Here is a 22828-nt window from a genome sequence, read left to right on the forward strand (position 1 = left end):
TTTTTTTTTTTTTTTTTACAGCTGAGGAAATGTGGAAGTAAAAGGTGTTCAGCATGGCTAAATGCAGAAATATAATCCTGATTGGTTAACTCTCACCCTCAGTTTTGGACATTATTAATTTTTTTTGTGTGTGTCACCATGGTAAGAATATTCCTTGGATGCTTTTTTGAGAAAATTTTCAAAGAAATAATTGCAGAAAATTTTCCACTAACTATCTGAGTTGAGCTGATTAATGTATTTGGTAAGCATATACACAGCTGAAAAGAAGCCAGACATCTTAAGTTAAAATAATATCCTGGAGTATGAGACTATTCCGATGAAGGCAGAAAACTAAATCATTATAGTAAAAATTGCTACCAGATTCAGTCTATGCAAATATATGTTGAAAATAGAAGAGTACATGTGCTGGGAAATACAATTAAGGCTACTCACAGTTCTCACCAAAAATATGAAATTTACTCTTTCAGAAGTCTTTATGTGTGCACTTATGCTTAACACATAAAATATGTCATAAGAGGTGTTTATTGGGAGGTAGAGAATATCAAAATGTGAAACATACATCAGTGATACCTCTCCTGTCTTGTACTGTTAAATATTGGTCATCTAATTTCATAAGGCATATAGCAGAAATGGAAATGATCCAGAACAGAATAGCATAAGGGAAATAATTGCAAACCTGCAACGATTTCCATATGAGGAGAGAAAGCTGTAAAATACAGAAAAAAGTGTGTACGATGTACTGCTATGTAAAATCACCAACTCTGGAGAGAAGAGGGAGAGCTAGTAACAAATATCTTTCATTGACAAAAGATAATATTTCGTTATACGAAGTTCTGATTGCTAGATATCATTGAGTCTAATAAAGATTTTTGAATTATTATAAAGATGAAGAGCTATCAAAAGACAGGCTCCCTTAAAAACTTCAAGTTTTTTACTTTTGGTACTCATCTTTGAAAGGAAGTGTGACCTAAGCAAGGCATCAAGTCTAAGAGGCAAGATTGTTACAGATGAGTAACTTCCCAGGAATGAAAACAGGAGATGAGAGGAATTGAAAAATATGGCTAAAACTTCAGTATTTTGAGAATGTCTTTAAGTACCTTTTTCAGATTTCCCACCATAAATTAAAAGTGTACAACTGTGTATTTTACAAACTCTTGCCAGTCTCAAGAAATCTAAAAACGATAAAGTGATAAAAACAAAAAAGTGTCACATATGGCAAGATGATCTCCTTCGCTCATTTCATAATACTCAGGCTTTCCAATCTGTGAAATAAAGTTAGGAATTAAAAAAAGATATTTTAAGTAAAATTACTGTTGAATGACTTTATTTGAAACCAACCATTGTGGTTTTTTTTTTTTTTGTTATAAAACATGAGATAAATTGATTCCAGTAATGACATAATGACACTATTTTTAGATTAGTTTAAGTAAGTTAGAAGACTTTCAGAAGACTGCCTATTAGTAGTCTGTGAGGAAATTAGTGGCTAGTGTGAAGATATAGCACTGAGCAGAAACTGCTTTTGTTTAGTTTTACACTCTGAGAAGCTTAACTAACATAGTCCCTAATACTGGATGACAGTCCTACAGTATGATCTGCTTTGGTGCTTCAACCATCGCTAGATAAATGTTGTGAGTATTTCTGAAGAGCTTAAAAGGGAATGAGGAAGAAAGAAAAAAAAGTAAAAAGAGGATAATTTTTAAAAATACAGATGGATTAAAAGATAAAGTCCAGATCCCACTTTCAGTGCTGGTTTTGTAGAAGGCTAGTTTTGAGATGGGGGCCACCTGTTCAGCACAAATTATTTGTGAGTTTCATTTCCAAAATACCACCCACCTCTCTCTGACAGTAAGTAATTCTAGGATTTCAGATGCATATAATCCACAGAAACAGAAAATCTGAAAAGTCCCGAAGATTGCAAAGAGTCAAATAAATGCAGGATACTGCATTTGTGTGTGGGAACACACAAGTCTCCATTTTGGCCTGTGTCTATGGCTTGTTTATATATAGTTTTAGGCTAAACAATCTTGGAAGGGGCTATTATCAATAATTTCTAAATTAGAATAAAGCTGTGCTTTCAGGCACTAACCTCGTTGAAATAACTGTTCAGTACTGTGGAAATTTAAAGAAACTTTCTAGAAATCAAGTAATCTCCATACTCAAATCTAGAAGAAAAAAAAAAAAAAAGCCTGTAAATTTTACTTTTCTGCAACAGAAAAATAGAGAAATAGAAATGTTGAGCTGAAGGCTTAATTAATCCTTTGTAGAAGTACTGCACCGCTATCTGCAAAGCTGTAGAAGTCCTTCAGTTATAGAAGATAACAAAGAATTGGATACAGATCATTGAGTTGTTTGCAAAGGTTGTCAAAGATTTTGTGATTCTAATTTTCTTAAAACTACTCATTCCTCACACTACTTTGAAGATTATTCTGAGGATGGATAAAGCATTTTAGTCTTATGTATGAATGGAAAAACATGTAGCCTTGACTTATCAGTCACCTTCTGTTTCTGTCCATGATGAGATTTCACAATTCTCTGGATGAAAATATCATGTTTGAGATTGTGTGTTCTAAAATTTTAGTAAGTCCATCTAAATTTCTGTTTCTCCCACTATCAACTGCTATTATGAGTATTTTAGAATATGAAAAGCATGAAATTTCTGTTGATTTAGGCACGTTACTGTTACAGTCAACCAATAAACATGTAAGACAGTAAAAGGTATGCAAGAGACTTACTAAGCTTCCAGATCAGAAAAAAAATACTTTCCAAAAGGATTTTTAGTGTTGACTGGAAAAAACTGCAAGGAATGCACTGCAAATTGTGTTAAATAATAAATAATATCTTCATCATAGAAGTATATCCAAGTTGAAACTAAGTAATTCAGAAATTGCATTAGTCCGGTGGGATATTATGTTTAAAGCCAAAGGTCACAAAATGTGCTCAGTCTGAAGTCTCATCTATTTTCAAATACTTTCTTCTTTTTCTTTTTTTGTCCAGTAGAAGAAAATTGACCTAGAGTGCCTATCATGTTAACACTGCTATGCATAACTTCATAAGTTCTCCTACCCACAGCATAAGGGAATTTAAAATTTCAGCATGGAAATACATTTATATTTAACGTTTACTGTGCTTTTCTGGTTTCTTTCTTTTTTTTTTTTTTGTTTTTGTTTTTTGTTTTTTTTTTTTTGTTTGTTTTTTTGTTTTTGTTTTTAGTGTTTATTGTCTGTCAGACTGTATATTAGCATACCTTATTAAAATGTTTGGTCCAAATTCATGCACTTAAGATTAATGGAAATGTAAAAAAACCTATTGTCATGAATGTCTGTTTTTGTGACCTCCTAGTAGGGGAGAAATAAAGCATTAGCTTCCTCTTGAATGCTGATGAGAAGCTAAGCTTAATTCTCAAAATAATACACACATATGCCAGGAATTTACCTCCCCAGAAGTGCCTATTGAGTTTGTGAAGTAAATAACTTCGTTAGGTCTGACATTTCTGCAAAGGTTCAAATCTCTAGACTTCTGAATAGATTTCATATTTTAGAAAATGCTGCATGGAAAATTTTGTTCTATTGGAATACTTACTTTTAAAAGGCATAGTAGTTCATTTACTCAAAGCATTAACCTTAAGTATTCTATTTTGTAGGACACAATTTTATCATGTTAAAATTTATACTGAAATATACAGATTGAGGATAGAATAAGAACTTCAAAGAGATGACCTGGAGGTTGCAGACACAGGGGAAACTCCATTGGCACTAACAAAATTACCCCAGCAGAGAAGCTGGCCTATTTCATTAGCAAGACTTCAAAGACAGCTTCTATAATACAAGTCAGTTTTTAAAAAGAAAAAGAGAATTAGAAAAGATTCATCAGAATGCCAACATAGATTAAAAGATTCAGGTGTTCCTAAAGATAATTTTAGGTCTCACTATTTCAATTGTGTTCAGCAACATGAATTTTTGTACTGTACTTATGCAGAGTAGAAGAATAAGTTTGTACGATACAGTTACTGGTTTTATGTGCACAGCAAAAATGATATTGGTATTCATCTGAGGTATAGTCTGTGGTAACCATTTCACTAGAAATCTCTTTTAACTCCTTAACGCTTGTCTCCTTTTTGTACTTCATCCCTAACTTTGTTAAGGATTTTTTTTAACGTGATATAGCGTAACTCATGAGGCAGGAGCCTTGTATGGCATACCAGTCACTTCATTTTTCTTCTGAAGCATGGAAGCAATCAGAACAAGATTTTTTGATAATTTAAGAAGTTTATGACCAACTTTGGCTGCAAGCTGTAGATCTGAAGTGGATAAAGAGTGTGCCTTGATCCACACATTTTAAGTATGGTTAAAAGAAAGAAATACATGAATAAACTGATAGGTTTTTTTCTCTTTCTTTTGTAGCTGGAATTGGATAACCCTAACACAAATAACAAAACATGACACTTTGTTTATAAATTCTAAATATTTTTATTATTTTTTTCCTACTATTGAGTAAGAATAAAATAAAAACACAATTAAATTGACTTGGCAAAGCTAGAGCAGCCTGATCTTTGAATAAAACCTGTTTTAATGCACTGAAGCAATTTGTGTTCCACACTTCCTTATTCTGCCATTATGCACTACAGAGATAATGAAAAGTGTCAAAGCTAAGGACGGCAACGTGTTTGTGCAATGATATAGAAAAAAAAATCTTTAGTGTGAGGGTAATCAATTGCTGGAACAGACTTTCCAGCAAGGCAATTGATGCCCCATTCCAGTCACGGTTCAAGATACATTTGGACGTTATCCTCATTGAGGTTAACCTTAAAGTGATCAGGCAGTTGGACCTGATGATCTTCGAAGGTCCCTTCCGACTGACCTATCCTACGCTATTGCAGAAGATTGCTGTGAAAAAAGATCACATTTTTCCACCCGTGATTCACAAACCTCAGTATTATAAGCCTATTCCACTTATTTAGAATAACTGTCTATATCCGTATTTTGAAATCTTGAAATCTAGGGATAAAAAAATGGAATTTTAATTCACTGAGTGCCATGGAAAGTATTCCTTTTCTTCCTTGTCTTCTATGTGCAGAACCACCAAGGTGAAAGAGGCTGCAGTGCTTCAGTTGTATTTGTGCAGTTGTGTAGGAAACACCTGCACATCAACACCAGTATTGTTTTGTTCTTCACAGGTTTATTTGTTCATGTGCTATAGACTTTCTGTTACCTTTGGAAAGTTTTTATGGTCACACACATTTTTGCAGAGATGCTCAGATAGTTTACGAGCTTTCAGGAGTCAATTTTGCCTGACTCACCTACCATTTAGGGGGCAGATGTAGAAGCCTGTCTACACTTCCTTTAGATTCATCAAAGAAGCTTTTGTTTAATGAGTTGTCTTAGGATGAGGAGAATTGTGCCTGAAAGTGCCTTTTTCTCTCAGTTATTGATAAGGGGTGAAAAGAATAGTGCTGCTGTTTATATGATCAGTATCTACATTGGGAAAGCATAATTTTATAAGTGCTGTTTTCTGAAAGTAAAGAATTAATGATATTAATTCCAAATAATAATATTTTAAAAATAAATATATATACCTTGTTCAGTCAAGGACAACTTCATTTGTAAGTTACACTGTACAACAAAATGCAACTAAATTTTTTAATTATGATCAAGTCAGACCATGTTTTAATAGAGATCCATACTTAAATAAGTTAATTGACGTGTACATTATTTAATATATCTTTCAGTGGGAAAAATATTAGAGCTCTCCAAAACAGAACTGGGGATTCCTGTATTTTATCCCTATTGAGTTACTGATGATGACAGCAAATTAATATTTGTTAATACTGAGGAATGAACAATTTGAGTGGATATTTTTATACTTCAGTTCTTGGTTATTAATATTGAAATCAATTGCCATCTCTCATTCCTACAGTATATCTCTGTGCCAAATCCCTCTTCACTTTGCTTTATGAAAATGGTATTATTCAGTTCCAGGGAAGATATTAGAGGGGATATCAGCCATGTATAAACCAGCCAACAACACTGCTAGTGTCACCCAAATGGCTTGTTAATGAAGTTTTTTTTTTATATGCATGATTCAACTGGAAACACTAAATGCACATTAGGGTTTCTGTGTGGAAAAATATAAATCAATTAAAGAAATATGGACACTGGAGATATTAAACAAAGCCAGTGGCTTAATCTCTCTTTTAGCATTTTGTGAAAGACTTCTTTAGTTCTCATCTCTCCATGAATAGCTGGTTACTCACAAAACTGCTGTCTCAAGCAGAAACTATTAAGGAACTATATTACAGCTGGATAATTAAGTGTCTTTATCTCTTTGTAAACGGGCCATGAGGCATTCTATTTCAGCTCACTAATGAGGACCACTTTATGGTATTTCTAAGTGATGTCTTTCAAATGCGCAGTGAATCGAAGTATTATTGTTGTTACCAGTCACTAAGGCCAGATTTATTGGGAAACAAACTTGATAACTGTTGGTAATTTATTAGGTAGTAAATAATTATGCCCTGGAGAGGGTGAAAGCTCACTAAGTTAACATCATTTTCCAAGACCTAGTCAATTCCTGCAGCACTACAGGAGAGGAATTCTGCTTTAAATGATTTATTTAATAAGTAGTTGGATAGCTTCAATACTCCTGCTATGCCATTGTTTGCTTTTCTTACTTTACACTCTTAGTGGGGAGGAAAAAAAGAGAAATGTAATATTCTGTTAGCTGCTAAAACTTTTCTGTAAATTTTAGTATGAGGCAACTAATTTGCCGAGCCTTTTCTCTTCCCTTCTCCCCTTAAAAATGTGGGTCTGAAATTCTTGTATGTAATGACCCTTTGTGTTTCTAATGAATCTGAAACTGTGCTAGTTCTTAGGCTGCAGAATCAACTTAGCCTTGCTAACTACATTTCAGCATAGCTTGGTAGTTCTGTTGAATTATATTAAGAGAGGTTTACACATTCACTTGGACCTCCCACATGCAGTATGGAAATATGGAAGGGCTAGGGGTTGATGGCAAAAGGACTACTTTTTATTTTGTCATTGCTCCTTGGGAACAAAATCCTTTCACTTCTCTGTACATTCTAATAATTTTAGAACCACACAACAACCAAAACTAAGGGAGTTGTTCCAGTGGAATTACATGCCTGTTTAAAAAAAGAAAATAAAAAATAAAAAAAGAGTATTGCTAAACCCCCACCTCAAAATAAATAAATAAATAAATAAATAAATAAATAAATAAATAAATAGATAAATAAATAAAAATCCAAGCCTTCTGCTAGATCTCACGTTAGTTGACTCACTCTGGCTGTGGAAACTGCAACCAACAGTGATGGGAAGAGCAGCACCACTCATTTAAATGACACTGCAGATTTATTTGGGGGTAATAATGAAATGCTCCCTTAAATACAAAATGAAAATGTTTACTCATACTGCCATAAACTCTGAAAGTTCAAATGAAGGTCAGCATTTTCCATTCTAATTTTTCAGCAATTGAGCGTGGCCAAGGAAGGAGTTGTAGAATTCTGTTTCCTTCCAGTTTAAATAGCTATGTAAGTTCAAGGTAAACTCCCAAGTAAATCTTGAATGCACAGGATTTGTTTCTTGACTATTAATGAATGAAATGGAAAATTCAATAAATTATGAAATCTTATAAATTACTACAAATGAACAGAAAAAATCAGAAAAAACTATGTACCACAGTATAATTGATGATGTGCTCAAATATTGTGCAAAATATTTGATCCTATGCCTGAAAAACTAAACAAGAAAGTCTAAAAAAAAAAGATGATGAAGAGTGTGACACAGAGTCAACCAAGTATATTAGATCTACTTCAGGTGGTGAAAAAATTGTAGCATGCAGTAGAGATGATTAGCTTCTTACGTATCTGAACAGACTGGAGTCCAGGATATGCACTATTCAAATCTTCTTTGCCACGTACAGAAACTTGCACTTGCATGGCTATCATTTCAGTCTGTAGGCAGCACCGTGCTTGTCTGAAGAGCAAATCTGAGTTGGAGCATGTTTCCAGTTTTGTGTCTGTTTCTGTGGTGCACAGAACATTTCCAACACAACTGTGTTGCTGAAAGGAATACTGGCGCAACACATACATCTATGTTGCAGTTCAATATTTGTTCTCAAGCAGAGGTTGGTATCTGCAAGACTAGGCCACTAAAATGACACACTGTACCTCTGGCTGTAAGTCAGCAAAAAAAGAGTGGCTGTAACTTGGAGTGGCTGTAACTTTCCTCCTCAAAACAGAAATAATCTTCACCTTTTCTCTGTCAAATCTGTTTGTGGCTCCCGGCACTAACTCTGGGAACATATATAAATGGTGTGGGCCATGTTCTAGGCCTCCACACTGAGGATATTTGACTGACATCCTTCTGAGAACATTATCAAACTGTTCCCAATTCAATTCTTTGCAAGCTGGGTGCTATTTGCAATTTTAACTGGAAAGGCAGTGGAGCACAGCAGCTGCACCCAAATGGCTGGAAAAAGGGTTAGAGATACAGGATATCTTATGGAAGTGTAGGATTCCACACTGTGTGTCTGGAACCACAACAAGATTAAGGGAAACTCTGCTTGCAATCTGGATACTGATAGTAACCAGTACGCTGTAGTCCTTGAATGACCCTGTCCTTAGATGCTGCAGCTGTAGGTAGAAAGACACCAGTTTACAAGATTCTCCCTTTCAACTTGTTAAAAGCTTCTCATCTAAGACACATGAAATGCTTTTGACAAAGCAGGTAGAATTTAGATAAAATATGTTTGCAGTAAGAGAGAAGTAAGTTGGAGAGAGAATTTTCCTTCTAAGATTCAAAAGCACAAAGAATATTTTTTGTGTCTTTTGGTTTGTTTAGTGACTACTGAATCTTCTAAGAAAATTTGATTTGCGTAAATGAAACATTTAAGCCATGAAAATAAAATAATTCAATAAGGTACTGCAGAAATCTCTGAATATCTGTTCAACTAAGTCACCACCGTAGGAAAAAAAAAAAAAACAACAGCTGCCTTTCATTTACTGGCAATATCAATACAGGACACAGGACTCTAGTGATTAACTCAGTCTCAACTGATTTCAAAAATATGGCAGTTCAGAACTTAAATTATTTAGTAAATATGAATGTGATTTTGTTGATTCAGTCAACATAATGAACTGCAATTTGATATTCTTTGTTATTTATAGACAAACTGCACTGTTCATTCACCAAATATGTTTTGCAATTCACTTGAAAAACAGTGAATTAAGTACTTCATTTTCCTAATAAAAAAAACCAGAACTCTTGAAAAAATTGATGTATAATTTTTGAAATATTTTTTCTAGTAGATCAAACTAGATAATTTTGATATATATAAGAAAAAAGATACGTATTATATATTTTATATTTTTTATTCCCAGAAGATGACTTTAGATTACTACATATTTCAGAAGCTGTTTCCTCTTTAGAGTTAGTTGCTATTTTTTAATATTTGGGTAGAAAAGCAGATTCCTTTCGAGATAACCTTACGAACTAATTTACTAAGCACTTTCTAGCAATAGAACTGCTCAGCTCTGGCGTCTTAGAGCTCCTGGGTGAGCAGAAACCACATTTATTTGGATTCCTGTCCTTCTGTGAAGCTGCAAAGCAACCACCTTGCCAGGGCTTTTGCACCTATGTGGGAACAGTCAGCTGGAAGAGCCCTGAGCACTTATAGAAGATACTTGCTATGTTACCTGGACTCAACCTGTCATCCAAGGCTTTGGTGAAAAAAAAAAATAAAGCTGAGGAACTGACAATTGAAAGAAATAACTCCTCAGATAGGGAAACAGATAGTATAAACCAAAGAGAAAGTTATTGGGCTGAAAATTAAGCAGAAGTCTTTTGGGTATACAGTGAAATAAATTTATTTTGCTTGTTAATTAATCTTCTGTTCAGGAAAGGAGGTTTTTAGGTAGAGACATTGTGTCTTCGTAGGGCACGACTTCATCACCAGCTTATTCATCCAGAAAATGCAAAACAAAAAAAACCCCTCCAGGTCTCCAAATTTTGGTGAACTATTCAGGTCTAAAAATCATGATATTATTTTACTTGACATAGACTTATCTTTTTCTTTGGATACATAAACCTTTGACTAAGTATAGTATCTGAAAATAGCTAAACTAACATTAGAAAATGCTAAAGAAATTTGAGGTGTTTAAGCCGAACAGAGAAATTCAATGGCTACATGATTTGTTTTGAAGCACTTTCCTTGAACTTTATTACTTTTTAATATTTATTCACGGTATGTCAACCAGTGTATCATTCATTGGATGCATAAAGGATTCCAGGTCTATGCAATGTCATACAATAGCTGATCCGAAAGAAATGCCTCCTATTTTACTATATTGGCCTATGATGTCAGAGACAGTCCATGGTGACATGGCAGTAGAGGTGGAACCTTCCTGCCAACGTTCCATTACATTTTGTTGCCATGTGACAGATGGCAGCAGAGAGGCACTCTGACAAAATGATCTCTGACCCAGAAATGTGAATGAAGGAAAGGTATGTAGTAGAATTCTTCCACGGGGAAAAAATTGCACCAACTGACATATATTGATACTAGCTAAACATGAATGGAGACCAAACAGTGGATGTGAGCACAGTGAAGCAGTGGGTGTTGTGTTTCAGCAGTGACAACAGTGTCAGCAGGTCACCTCTGCAGATTGTGTGGCCTGCAGGCCCTTGTTCATTGCTAGCCAAAAAGCATAGCTAATGGTGGTGACTGTGTTGAAAAACTGTGTATCGTAGCTGACAATTTGTTCTATCAAATTGTTCTCCTTGATTCTATTGTCATTTCTGTGGTAATAAATGTAATAAATAAAAAAGTAATATTTTGGAGCATCCCACGTGGAAAAAAATCAAAATCTTTTGAGTAATAGAAGTTATTTGGAAGCAATATGGAATACTGAGTTAGAAAAACAAAATTTAACCTTAAAAAAATCATATTTTATCCTGCAAGTGCATTACCATTAGCATTCCTGAGTATTAGTTTTCCGATAACTTTAGGCTCTTGTAAATTACAGCATGATCTGTTTAGGAAAATTTTGTGCTTGTCTTACTAAATGCATTGCGCTGCCACATGTAACAGCTCAATAGTAGCTTCACAAGTGGCTGAGCTTTCCTTCTCATTTTCTGGGAGAGGGAGGACAAGCACCCAAAGAAAGCTGTCTTCTCCTGGCTACAGTCGTTCAGTGCACGAAACCCACTGCTGTAAAATAATTGGGTTGCTTAGTCTGTAGGAAATTACCACATCTGCTTTGTGTGGTCTTGGGTATTTCAGCTGACTGATACTGAAGGGAAGGAAGAAACTGAGCGTATGCAAGACATTTATCTGTCCCTGTCACCTTCCTCTCTGATGTCAACAGAAGCTTTGTTGTGTTTTCTCTAATCTCTAAGCAAAAGGTAAAAATATTTTTCTAAGTATGGTTTTTACACATTCATTTCCTGAGAAAATTATTTTCAAATCTAATTCTAATTCATTTGAAATTAAAATCTTACTTCATTTGAAAGTCAGATAATATTAACTTTGGGAGATAATCCTTAAATTTTTGTCTAACTTTCAGTTAAAAATGAACCAAATTCAAATCTTAGTATCCCTGAGTGACTCTTAAGTGTTTTGCAATGTGTATATTATGGTAAAATGGAGGTAACATGACCTTTCAATATGTATTATACATATTAAAATATAAGTAGTTAAAACTGAAGGAAATGAAGACTCTGCCTCTGTACAATAAAATACATTTTTAGACAAAACTAATGTCTGCAGTTGAAACACCAGTATTAGAGAAAGTCAGGCTGGGAAGAATGGATTTAATCTAAAGCCCCTTGAAATCAATGAGAGGCTTTGCTTAAACTCCTCTGGGATTTGGCTCAAACCCCAAGTAATTATTCAAGCTGGACTTTGGTCACTGATGCTAACACCATCTGCATACGGAAAAGTACTGTGAAATCTTTAATTAATACGAGTCATGAAGGCCTCACTTCTATGATTTATTTATAACCTGACACCTTCATGCAGTGTTCTGTGTGCCTTGCTGAGGGCTCCATCTCACAGGGAAGTGTCATCTACTGCATCACCAGCACTGCCTTTCTTTTCCAAGTTCCAAAGTAGTCAATTTCCAAATGAAGTTCACATGGAAGTACCTGAACCTAGTTTTATTTTTATTGATGGTGTTCAAAGAAAACAATAAGCACAACATATGCGTGGAAAGGGAAAAATACGAGATTTTGTTTGCATCTGTATCTAGAGAGTAGGATAATCTTATAATAATTCAAGTCTGGACTTCTCTTTTTTTTTTTTCTTTTTTTTTCTTTTTTCTCTTTTTTTTTTCTTTTTTTTTCTCCATTTTTGCCTTTTCACAAAACCACTGCAGCAAAACACTTAACATTTTTCTTCCTCAGTTTCTGCATCTGTTTAGTGATATAAATGACATGTAATCTTGCAGAAATTCACCATGCTAAAATATTGCTTTGAAGTGTTCAGAGGTGAGTTAGCATATCAAGCTGCAAAGCAAACACTTTTATGGCCCAGATCATCCTACATGCTGTGCAAGACTGTTGCTATTTGCACATCATTATCATTAAGTGCAAGATTTACATTATAGACCACTTTATTGAGACTGAATAAGACACAATCCTTTTTCTACTTACAATTCAGATTTTCAAGCAAAAGAAATGAAAAAAAAATGTTTGCGTCACAGAACAATGAATGTGTCTGAAGGACCTAAATGTTGTTTCCTCATTGAAGGGATTAATGAAGTGCTGGCCTGAGCCATGCACAGCACTTATAGACATGTTTAACTTTAGGATTCTGAGTAGACTGATGGATTTCTATGGGAATACTGATGTACTTAAAGTATGTGTTGTTGGAATGAAATCATATTCTACGGTATTGTGTGGGGTCAGACTACTTTTGTTTGTGAAAGTGAAGGGAACATTCACATCTGCTTCTACAGGGAATCTCCTGTAGCTTTAAAACCAGGATCCTGAAATATTCCCTCCTGAGTTCTCAGCCTAGACCACGTACATAGGTCACTCAGAAAGTAATGCCTCCTATTTATTACCATGGAAACTACAACAGATACAAAGAGAACAATAACACTGTTTAATAGATCAAATTCTCAGATGCAATACACTCTTTTTCAATACGGTCACCATCCCTGGCTATTTATTTTGGCAGAGTGATTAATTTTTGCTAGACTGCATGCTGCAATTGTAAACAAGTGCACCAACAGAGGTGACCCTCTGTCACCACTGCTGAAACACACCACCTACTGCCTCACTGTGCTCACATCCACTGTTTGGTCTTCATAAATGTTGAGCAAGTATCAGTGAATGTCAATGGATGCAATATTTTCCACATGCAAGAATTCAACTCCACACCTTTTCTCCAAACACACTTCCATGTCAGACTGCCCCTCTGCTGCCATCTTTCACACGGTAACAAAACGTAATGGAATATTGGCAGGAAGGTCCAACCTCTACTGCCATTTGCCTCTGATATTGTGGGACAGTGTAATAAAATAGGATACATTACTTTTGGGGCAGCCCACATAAGCGATCTGTGATATGCAAGATCAAGATCTGCACCAGTGTTCCAATATTACTTGTTTTCTGTTCTGAGTCATAAAAAGACTAAACATGACTCTAAATAACTGACTTAAGGAGCACCCTTTTTTTCTTTTTTTCCCTTAGGCTGTATGTAGCAACTTATATGTAGGTGTAAAACTCATGAAACCATTCTCTGCATCCAAAAAAAGCAAACTTAAGCAAACATCTCCCTTGCTATAAGCCCCAAAGCTGCTCAAAAGGCAGTGCGTCATTGAGAAAAGGCATACTCTCCTCCCAGATTTTGTATTGCTCTCTCAGGTGAAGTCTGTCTTGGATCACAGCACTGAGCAAGCTTGTCCACCTCCACATGCTGTTGCTGGAGCGTTCTTTGACAACCTCCCAGACACAGCTTTATTCAGGCGCAACACCTGCAGCTGCACAGTCCTTTGCTCTCAGAAGGAATCTGCTGTGCTCATCTCTCTGTAGACAGGATGCTCTATATAGCTATTTTAATCATGACTTATTTCTGCTGGTGCCTCCTCTGCCATCTGTCTGACAGTTTCATAATAGTTTTTTAATAGAATTTACTCAATTACTGAGGATCACAGTATAGTTATTACTGTGAATGTTTAAAGTGAATACAAAGTGCACGAGTCTCTTTCATACAAACACGCTTAATATTACTATTGTAACTTATATTACTGTATTTTTCTCTGCTTTGCAGTTTTACTTAAGAATGTGAAGAAGGAGGAAGAAAAGCCTTTCAGAGACTGTGCAGACGTATATCAATCTGGTTTTAACAAAAGTGGTGTCTACACTATTTATATTAACAATGTTTCAGATCCTAAAAAGGTAAGGCAAATATATGGTCTATTTTCATTTTTGTAAATGGGAAGTTACTCTGACCTTAAAAGGAGCATTTGGAGCCTCTATGGAAGTTCTCATTTTTCAAAATATTGCACTGAAACAAATAAACCTGGTTATATTCAGACTTGAAAAAAATACAGTAGAATGGAGAAAATGATAAGTGTATTATTCCAGACATTCTTCTTTCTCACTGAGAGAGAATCTCTCCCAAATTCCAACTTGCACTCAAGAGTCTACTCGCTTCCTCCCACTCAGCAAGTTCAGCTGAATCCCTCTATGACCACCAATAAGCCTGCAGTGAGGCACAGAAGATTATTATTTTCTATTATAAAATTGTTTTTTTCCATTATATTATGTGATTTGGGGGCTAAAGTGAGCCAGATGAAGCTAGGAAAGTGAACAAATAGGCTAAGGGTAATTTACACAGGGAGAAAGGCAGGCTTGTCCCTCTGACAGGGCACTACTGAGAGCAACCCCCACCATGGCTATGGGCTGGTTACTTGCCAGAGAAAAGTAGAGTGTCGTCCAGCAAATGGGTTGGGTGGAAGGAAGGGAACTCTATCTTTCTGGTGATTTTATTCTTACTGCAGTAAAATGGTGACCCTACAAACAGAAGAATGCAGTGCAAATATTACTAATGTAACTCTCTGTAGGCACTTTACAATGATACTAAGGTATGTAAAATTTATTTCTAAATTGAATTTGGTTTTGGACAGATTTTGGAAGCCTCTGAATGTCAACTCGTTATGGTTTACTGAGGAATTAGTGTTTGTTAGAGCATGATTACAATTGGAGTGGGAGAGTGCTTTGGGCAAAGGCCAATAAAGGTCTGATGAATATGAATGGACATGATATGAAATGCAGAGACACCTTTAAGCTTTACTGAACAGGACAAGAACAAAAGCAGTTCCATAGAAGCTGTTCATCTCAAAACAGTTGTTACACCAAAGTCAGAATTGCATGCACAAGTTGGGTTTACTTAGCCTTATTAGCCTTATTAAAGTTCCAGAATCTGGATTGCAATGAAAAACAGTAGCTATCTGAAAGCACTGTAGGACTTATGTTCCTGGTATACTTCCAGGAGCATCTGAGTACTTAAACACACTTCACTGATGCTACAAGTGCAGTAACACAATGGAAGCTACTCTGTGTTCATGCTTATATCACTGTTTGCAGACACTGTTGTCAATGAATACATGTAGCACAGCTCAGCTGGTATCACTGTACTACCTTTTTTTTTTTTTTTTTTTTTCCCCTGGAGGCTTCCTTTTTAGTTAGAATATGTGGGAATGTGTGTGTGTTGAGGGAGTTTCTGCTAGCACCTGTTTCTGTCTTGCCCTAATGATAACACAGTACAAGCTGATCCTAGGCATGTTCAAGTTAGTCAAGTGAGGAGTCTAATTGCTTTAACAGATGTTTTTTCAGACATTCGGATTGTATCAATAGACTGCAAAACAGTGCTGTGCAGAGATAGCTGAACCAACTCCAGCTGAGATAGCTTCAAAATCAGATCAGCGCATCAGTGTGGCAGGACTAATTATCCCAGAGACAGCACCGTGCTAACACAGATTGCTCTGGGATCCATGCTAATATCTTGAATTCCATGGAGACATACCTGTTTGTTTAAAGCAGGCTCAGTTATCTGGATTACCACAACAGCAGTGCACAGTTCCTACATTTCTGAAGTGGCCTAATATTGTTGCCTTCTGTAATACCTGCAGCCACCAGCAATTGCCTCATTTATGGCAATTTTGTATTTTGGGATATAAAAATAAACTTTTGTTACATTATGTATTTCCTTAGGGATGCTTGCATCCTGACACTGAGTAGCAAAAGCCCCTTCATCATCTGTACAAGTGTTACTGTCAGTTCTAATAATTTTGCTCTTCATACCTTCCTATATTCATAGAAAACTATCCTTTATGCTTACAGCTCCATAACATTTATATGGCTCATTTTCATATGCTTAAAAAAACAGCTTGCAAATTTTCTTTCATGCCTCTAGCTTCAACTGTTCATTGGCTTAAAATGTTTTCCAATCCTACATGAAAAATAAGTTATTAATTTCTAATGAAAAGAATTTAAATTATATTCCATATCTTTGAGAAGGGAAAAGGTTTGCTTTAAAATATTAAGCTAATTAATTGGCTTATTTAGGGGTGTGTGTGTGTGTGTTTGATGATGTTGATAAACAATTATCCCTCGGTCATAGTGACAGCAAAGGCAGGAGTCCACTCAGGGCTCTACACAGGTGAGGGCAGCTACTGGGAGAAGAGAGGCTGATGAGGACAAAGGGGCAATGAGGGTGAGGTCATTGCTTTTACAAGAGGTGGAGGAAGCCAAGGGGACAGTTCTGAGTGCCCGCAGCATCTCCATATCCTACCATGCTTCACTCTGTAACTCTGATTTAATGTCATCTAAAGTCATCACAAGGATGACTTCTATAAACTTCTGTGTGCACTGCACTGAAATTGTCATGTTAAATGCTGGCAGGGTCTGCATATCTGTGTGTCTACAACTCTGCAAAAAAATCTGCACTGCCATGAATTTTGTCTTCACCCTCTGCTCTGCTTTCTGCCTGTGGGCTTTCTACCAGATTCACATTGATGACCTCTCTGAGTACATCTGCGAGAACTTTAACCCATTAACTATATGGATGCTGCATGCACTGTGAAGACTCTGGTTCTTGCTCACTTACCTCCAGCTTTGGTTTCTGTACCAGAGAGATATTCCCTGAATCTCAAATGGCTTGTTAAATCTTGAGCTTGTTGATACAAATCTACAGTGTTGACTTGTGAAGTCATATTGTGGAAGCACTTAATGTACATTAAGACGTAATCCGACCAGTTTCATTCATAGTAGAATTACACTGACCTCTACATTATTACTATACATTTTTAATAATTTAATCCATAACTGTGAATTATGTACAAATAATTCCATATATGCCTTTTAAGGGTCCTGGTGGATGAGAAGCTGGACATGAGCCAGCAATTTGTGCTTGCAGCTTGAAAGGCCAACTGTGTTCTGGGCTGCATTAAAAAAGGGGTGGCCAGCAGGGAGAAGGAGGTGATTGTCCCCCTCTACTCGGCTCTTGTGAGGGCCCATTTGGAGTACTGCATCCAGGCCTGAGGCTCCCAGTACAGGAAGGATGTGGAGCTCTTGGAGTGGGTCCAGAGGAGGGCCACTAAGATGATCAGAGGGCTGGAGCAGCTCTCCTGTGAAGAAAGGTTGAGAGAACTGGGATTGTTTAGCTTGGAAAAAAGGAAGATCTGGGGAGACCTCATTGTGGCCTTCCAGTACTTTAAGGGAACATATAAGCAGGAGGGGGAAAGACTGCTTACGAGGGTGGATAGTGATAGGGCAAGGGGAAATAGTCTTAAACTGAAACAGGGGAGGTTTAGGTTACATATTAGGAGGACGTTTTTCACATATATGGTGGTGACACACTGGAACAGGTTGCCCGAGGAGGTTGTGAATGCCCCATCCCTGAAGGCATTCAAGGCCAGGCTGGATGTGGCTCTGGGCAGCCTGGTCTGGTGGTTGGTGACCCTGCACATGCAAGGGGGTTGAAACCAAGTGATCATTGTGGTCCTTTTCAACCCAGGTCATTCTACGATTCCATGATTCTATGATTCTTTTAATAGCTTGGGTATACTTATTCATACATTTAAGGCAGTAGTGAAACACTTTGGATATCCTTTTAATTTAAACCAGGTTCTTTTTGTTGATGATAAACTCAGAATGTAGAGATGCGTAAAAATTCAAAGTAACTTCATCCTTTTCTTTGTTTGGTAGAGGATTAAACATCAGAACGTGCTAAAAGTTGTTTAATGATTGAGTGCTCTGACACTGCCTGGGCCAGAAGCCAGTCCAGGACATTTGTTGGCTAGAACTGTGCACAGCAAACATCTATAAGAAGCTTGGCAACCCTGTTAGTGTGGCAGGTGTTTGTGTCTACCACAATAGAAAGTGCTAGACCACACAATGACAGCTGCTGTAAATCTTTCTTTCACTCTGCAGTTTTCTCCTTTAATCTGCTGTATTATATAGAAAACATTCAAGTACTTTAGTAGGCATTTTTTTCTATTCTAGAATAAAAAGACTTGCTTTTTTTTTTTTTTGGTGTGTGTGTGTGTGTGTGTGTCTTTAAAATTAGTAGTCTTTGTACAGCTGAGGATTTAATGCTTTAGAAATTGGCACGGATTCATGGGAGCTTCACATGACTTGTAAGGAAAGTGAATCCATCATTTAGAAATTCTCACTGTAAATCAGATTAAGAAATTAAATCTTGTAGATAAATGTTTTGACTCTCACCATCTTCCCAGAACAAAGAATAGGGCCAAAATATTTGTAAAAATCTGTGGGTTTTCTTGTGGTTAACCTAAATGAAGTTCACATATTTGCACTGTTCAGTATTCTGTTTCCTTCCTGTACCTACACAGTGTCTTCGCTTGTCATGCCTGGAGCAAATTAAAACAAAAGTTCTTGCACAGGATTACTGTGACAATGGTTATGAGAAGGAAAGATTTAAATTGTTTTGCCTGAGGGTGGAATATGGTTCTTTATCAAACAAGAGATCTTCTGAATTGGATATTAGCCTTTGATTTGGCAAAGCAACTTAAAGTTCTAAGTTACTCTCCAGTGCTGTCTTGTCGATGTGAATGCCAAAAGCTAAAACTGATAGGTGGCACCCTTTCCACCTTCTCACCTATTAGCACCTTAAAAAACAAAATATAACTATGAAAGTACACAGTCGAATGAAAATTAGGATAGCTGCAGTGCCACTCTGCTGCTGAGGACAAGTACTTGGGAATGAAAATCAGGAACATTTGCTTCAATTAGGAGCACTGAAAAACTTAGTTGGATCTTAAAATTGTTTCATACAATAATGAATGTTATCACCACATACAAAGAAAAGTGAATAAGTAGTGTTTGCAATTTTTTCTATAACATATCCTCTATATATTTTTAAATGTAGGGTAAGAAGAGTGAAAAATGAATAAAAAATAAATATCCATTTTAAATGGGTAATTTTTCAGGAGAGGGGTGGTCAGCAGGGGCAGAGAGGTGATTGTCCCTCTCTACTCGGCTCTTGTGAGGCCCCATCTGGAGTACTGTGTCCAGGTGTGGAGCCTTCAGTACAAGAAAGACATAGAGATTTTGGAAAGGGTCCAGAGGAGGGCGACTAAGATGATCAGGGGGCTGGAGCACCTCCCCTATGAGGACAGGCTGAGGGAGTTGGGCTTGTTCAGCCTGGAGAAGAGAAGGCTGCGGGGTGACCTCATTGCAGCCTATCAATACCTGAAGGGAACCTACACCCAGGAGGGGAGTAAACTCTTCAAAAGGGCTGACGACAGCAGGACTAGGGGAAATGGTTTTAAGTTGAAGGAGGGAAGATTTAGGTTGGATGTTAGGAGGAAGTTCTTTACTAGGAGAGTGGTTAGGCCCTGGAACGGGCTGCCCAGGGAGGTTGTGGATACCCCGTCCTTGGACGTGTTCAAGGCCAGGTTGGACGGGGTCCTGGGCAACCTGATCTGAATGTGTATGTTTGGTGGCCCTGCTAGGCAGGGGGGTTGGAACTACATGATCCTTGGGGTCCCTTCCAACCCGGGTGATTCTGTGATTCTGTGATTCTGTGATTTTCTGAATGAACATGAGACTTTACTGAGAGAATTACACTGAATATATATGGGGTCTGAGCATGACATCAAAGGCATAAAGCATGAATCCATAGGGAAACAGGCTTCCATAATTCCATTATTCACATTTTCCACCTCTCAAATGACAGGATTCCAATGCAAGCATCTCTTCTTTCTTTTTTTTACAGGTCTTTTGTAATATGGAAATCAACGGAGGAGGATGGACAGTTATACAGCACCGAGAAGATGGGAGTCTGGATTTCCAGAAAGGCTGGAAAGAATACAAAATGGTAAGGTAAAAGAATCATAGGAAAAAGATTTCAAATAGTATTTCCCATTGTCTTAAGATGGTCTTACAATGGTGTGATGTCCAATAGTCCTTTATGAACTACCTTTTTCATGTATATTACTATTTAAAGTCATAATATTCTTTTTTTTACTCAGCTGAGTATTATTTTGTATGAATTAGGGTTTCTGTCAGTTCAGTTACTGAGATTAAAATGAGATGATGTCCAGGCATATATAGTAAAGAACGTTACTGCCTTGTCTGCCTCTCTGAAGTTTGGAATTGCTGTCACATTGATGGGTAATGAGGATGTACTGATATTCCTAATGTATGGATGCCTTCAACTAAGGGGAACTCCTTCAGAATTTGGAGCTTGTCAGACAGGAATGAAGAGTTTTACTGGGGTTTATCCCAAGCCACACAAGACCTCTGCCAATTAAGACAATGTACTGGAAATGTTGATACTTCAAATAGAATTAAAGGACAATAAATAACTTACCAAATTACAGATAGCATTACATTAGCTGGTTATTTTCCCATTGCCAACTTAAAAAAATAATTTACTCCAGTATAAATAATTTCTGAGCTTCTCACTCATTCCCGGATCAAACTTCTTCACGGAGTTTCTTTCTTTGAATTCCTGAGAACTGGATTTCATTTCCGAGACATTCACTGTGAAGTTTTCAGAACCGTATTACAAGCTTGGAAGAGGAAAATCATTTTTCTAACAGTTTTTGAAAGGTACCGTATTGAAAGAATATTTAAAATGCTAAAAAAAATAAAGTAAGGTCCAGTCAGTAATAATTTAAATGCAGAAAAGTTCTGTTGCATAAATTAAAATTAAAATAAATAAGTAAATAAAAGTAATGTCGGATTATTTAACCAAAATAAGGATGCTTTGTTTTCAGTATTTTTATATAACTAGAAAATATAAATTTTAGGGAAAAATTAACCATTTAGGTTCTTGACATTGGACCTTGTTGATAATGGATTAAAAGATGATATAAACTGTTAGTTAATACATGTGAAATAAAATTAATATTGAAATGACAGATATTTTTGAATGAATTTTCAAAATTGGACACAATTTTTAGAAAACATAAAAATAGAAAATCAGGTAGTCTGGAGTTTTAATATAGCAGAAAATTTGAAAGCTGCTCTACTCTGTTTTGATATGAAGTCAAATAAAATGCAAAATGTCATTCTGGGGGGGTGAACCAGAGATTTTAAAATTATACCATTCTTACCTATGAAGAAATTAGAATTCATGTGTGCAATCTAACTTAATTTATACACACCACATGAATTACAGACATTTACTCCAGTATTTCCTCATTTGGTTTTTCATAGACCACTTTTTTTTTTTTTTTTTTAAATTTCCATTACAACAGTATGAATACTTTCAGGATTGGATTATGGGGGTTTTGACTAGTTCAAGCAATCTGAATTCATTTTCATTTTCATTTTCATTTTCATTTTCATTTTCATTTTCATTTTCATTTTCGTTTTCGTTTTCGTTTTCGTTTTCGTTTTCATTTTCTTTATGAAAATATAATCTTCTAGTAGATGGCTCACTTTTGTAGTCTATTTCAGACTTAACTGATAAATATCCTATAAATGATGAATACAGTTGGTATATAGCTTTTTCTCTGCTTCCACCAAAGTTACTTTTGAAGGCCTCTAGCTGTGGCAATCTTATCCCATCAAATGCTGGACAATTGAAGATGGTAAAAGAAATCGGATATTACTCTAATGTGAAGGAGTTTGAGCTTCAACATAAGAGCACTACTGACTTAATTGCCTCGTTTTTTTAATTTTTTTTTTCAGTGAGGGTGTGCAGAGTTTATTAGGTCACTTCACAGCTCCTTTCTAACACATCTACTTATTTTTTCTTCCAATGAAAACCAGGTATTGTGGTAGGAGATGCAGCAGTTCTTAAAATATGCTCAGACATGTTTTCTAGATTTTCTAAGATTCTTCTTGTGCTTTTATCTCACTAATCTAACAGAAATAAGCATTATCATGATGATGTAACAGCAGTAATGAATCTCTGTAGATTTTTTTACCTTCAGTACATTTAGTTCGTATGGGAAAAGAACCTCAAAAACACTGGAAAAAATTGTTACAAGCAAATATTCTCTGCAAAGGTGATTGACAACACTGCTGGTTACAGAAGTTACCCAGTTATCACTGATTAATTCTGCTGAAAAACCTTGAGGTAACCACTGTCTTTGACTCAGTTTCACACTGGTGCCTCACGGATTCATGGAGTTCAGTTCCTGTTCAGTGTATTCTGCAGACATAAATACATGAAACATATCAATAGTGAGATAAAGCAGCCATAAATATTTCATAAGTAGGAAATGCACAACTCAATCCATACTTTAATCACCACAAAGTTAGTGATAACAGTGCTACAAACTCCTTCTCCTCATTCTTTTAGCTCAATTTTCACTCATATCCAATCC

General features: G+C 36.2%; 1 protein-coding gene across 1 annotated transcript in view; it reads left to right on the forward strand.

Annotated features, from left to right (window-relative positions):
- The window catches only part of ANGPT1 (angiopoietin 1), a 162597-nt gene that overhangs the window by 91881 nt on the left and 47888 nt on the right, over positions 1–22828 (forward strand). Inside the window, exons 5-6 of the mRNA XM_048939878.1 lie at positions 14290–14417; positions 20263–20364. Coding sequence (XP_048795835.1) covers positions 14290–14417; positions 20263–20364 — 230 coding nt within the window. The remainder of the gene's footprint in view (positions 1–14289; positions 14418–20262; positions 20365–22828) is intronic.

The sequence above is a fragment of the Lagopus muta genome, chromosome 3 (genome assembly GCF_023343835.1).
Source record: "Lagopus muta isolate bLagMut1 chromosome 3, bLagMut1 primary, whole genome shotgun sequence".
Lineage (NCBI taxonomy): Eukaryota > Metazoa > Chordata > Aves > Galliformes > Phasianidae > Lagopus > Lagopus muta.